Here is a 1732-nt window from a genome sequence, read left to right as displayed (position 1 = left end):
ATAGGATGTTTTGTTATAGGCATGCAATGTGAAATAAGCACATCATGGGAGAATAGGTCCAGATACTTTAAGTTAAAAAAAAAAAAAAAAAAAGAGGTAAAGCAGTGTGTATAATAGGCCTTTTTTCTGTGTTACCAAAATATATTTATTCATTTATTTATATGCCAGACGTGGTAGCTCATGCCTGTAATCCCAGCACTTTGGGAGGCCAAGGCGGGCGGATCACCTGAGGTCAGGGGTTCAAGACCAGCCTGACCAACATGGAGAAATCCTGCCTCTACTAAAAATACAAAATTAGTGGGACCATGGTGGCACATGACTATAATCCCTGCTACTCAAAAGGCTGAGTCAGGAGAATTGCTTGAACCCAGGAGGCAGAGGTTACAGTGAGCCAAGATCGCACCATTGCACTCCAGCCTGGGCAACAAGAGCGAAATTGCATCTCAAAAAAACAAAAGAAAAGAAAATGTAATAAAAGCCCCTAAGCCAAGGTGGGAAGATATTTGCTGAAGAATGTAAAGTCCTCACATTTATTTTTTTTTTTTCTTTGTTTATATATTTTTATTTGGAAATGTTTGTATCAGTACAAGGAAACAATTTTGGAGACACTAAATGTCATCAGTTATCATTAGTTTATTATAAAAGAGACATATGGAAATTATTTACATGATGAAAGATTTCAGAACTTCAGTGGAATGGGCAGCTTCACATTGATGCCATTTCAATAGTGACTTATTTCAGTCTACGTACTTTCCAAGAATGTCACCATCTCTAAATAGGAAATAATCCTTGTCATCTAGAACTACTTTGGTGCCACCATATTCTGGGAGAAGAACTTTATCTCCAACTTTCACGCTAACTGGTTGAATCTCTCCACCCTTTCCTTTAGAACCCGATCCAACAGCGACTACTGTTGCTTGCAATACTTTTCCTTGAGATTTTTCTGGAAGCATAATGCCTCCTTTGGTTACAGTTTCAGCAGGACTCCTTTCAACCAATACTCGGTCAAAGAGTGGGAGAAACTTTCTAAACGCCTGTCCTGCCATGACTCCCTCAGCCTCAGACTCCTACTCCGCTCTGGCGCACCGTGGCAAGGAGAGACCCGCGAAACGGCCCTCCCCAAGTCCTCACATTTATCTATCTCGAGAGAAAGGCAAGGGTTAAGCCAGTTCCTCGAAGAGGCCACCTCCGACGTGGCCTTTCCCCTGGCAATACTTCTCTCTTGACTTTACCCTTGAGGGGAATTGGGAAATCAATACTACATACCAAGCATGGCCCAGAGGCTTGAGGTCATAAAAAAGAATGTGGGGGCCAAAAATCACCAGCCTAGCTCCGAGTCTTCAAGCCTTTGACTGAAGCACAGGCAGCAACAAATATATTTCACATTGTGATTCAGTATTCACATTTGTATTTCTGTGTACACTTCAGATAAAAATTTTAAGAAACAATACACACTATGTGAAATCCACCCTGATATTTGGTAAAATCCCATTACAGTTTTTATTTATTTATTTATTTATTTTTTGAGACAGAGTCTTGCTCTGTCACTCAGGCTGGAGTGCAGTGACAGGATCGCGGCTTACCACGAAAACCTCTGCCTCCTGGGCTCAAGTGATTCTCCTGCCTCAGACTCCCGAGTAGTTAGGATTACAGGTGTCTGCCACCACACCCAGCTAATTTTTGTATTTTTATTTTTATTATTATTATTTTTTTATTATTATTATTTTTTTTT

At 40.4% G+C, this 1732-nt stretch overlaps 1 protein-coding gene across 1 annotated transcript; it reads right to left on the bottom strand.

Annotated features, from left to right (window-relative positions):
- Nucleotides 1-550: 550 nt before the first annotated feature.
- LOC108313071 (10 kDa heat shock protein, mitochondrial-like) lies at nucleotides 551-1099 on the bottom strand. The gene has a single exon (XM_037743033.1). The coding sequence runs from the start codon at nucleotides 1044-1046 to the stop codon at nucleotides 738-740; it is 309 nt and encodes a 102-aa protein (XP_037598961.1). The 5' UTR covers nucleotides 1047-1099; the 3' UTR covers nucleotides 551-737.
- Between the last annotated feature and the right edge of the window lie 633 nt (nucleotides 1100-1732).

Source organism: Cebus imitator, unplaced genomic scaffold, assembly GCF_001604975.1.
Source record: "Cebus imitator isolate Cc_AM_T3 unplaced genomic scaffold, Cebus_imitator-1.0 Scaffold132, whole genome shotgun sequence".
Classification (NCBI taxonomy): Eukaryota; Metazoa; Chordata; class Mammalia; order Primates; family Cebidae; genus Cebus; species Cebus imitator.
The sequence above is the reverse complement of the archived record's forward strand: the minus strand, read 5'-3'. Positions and strand labels throughout refer to the sequence as shown.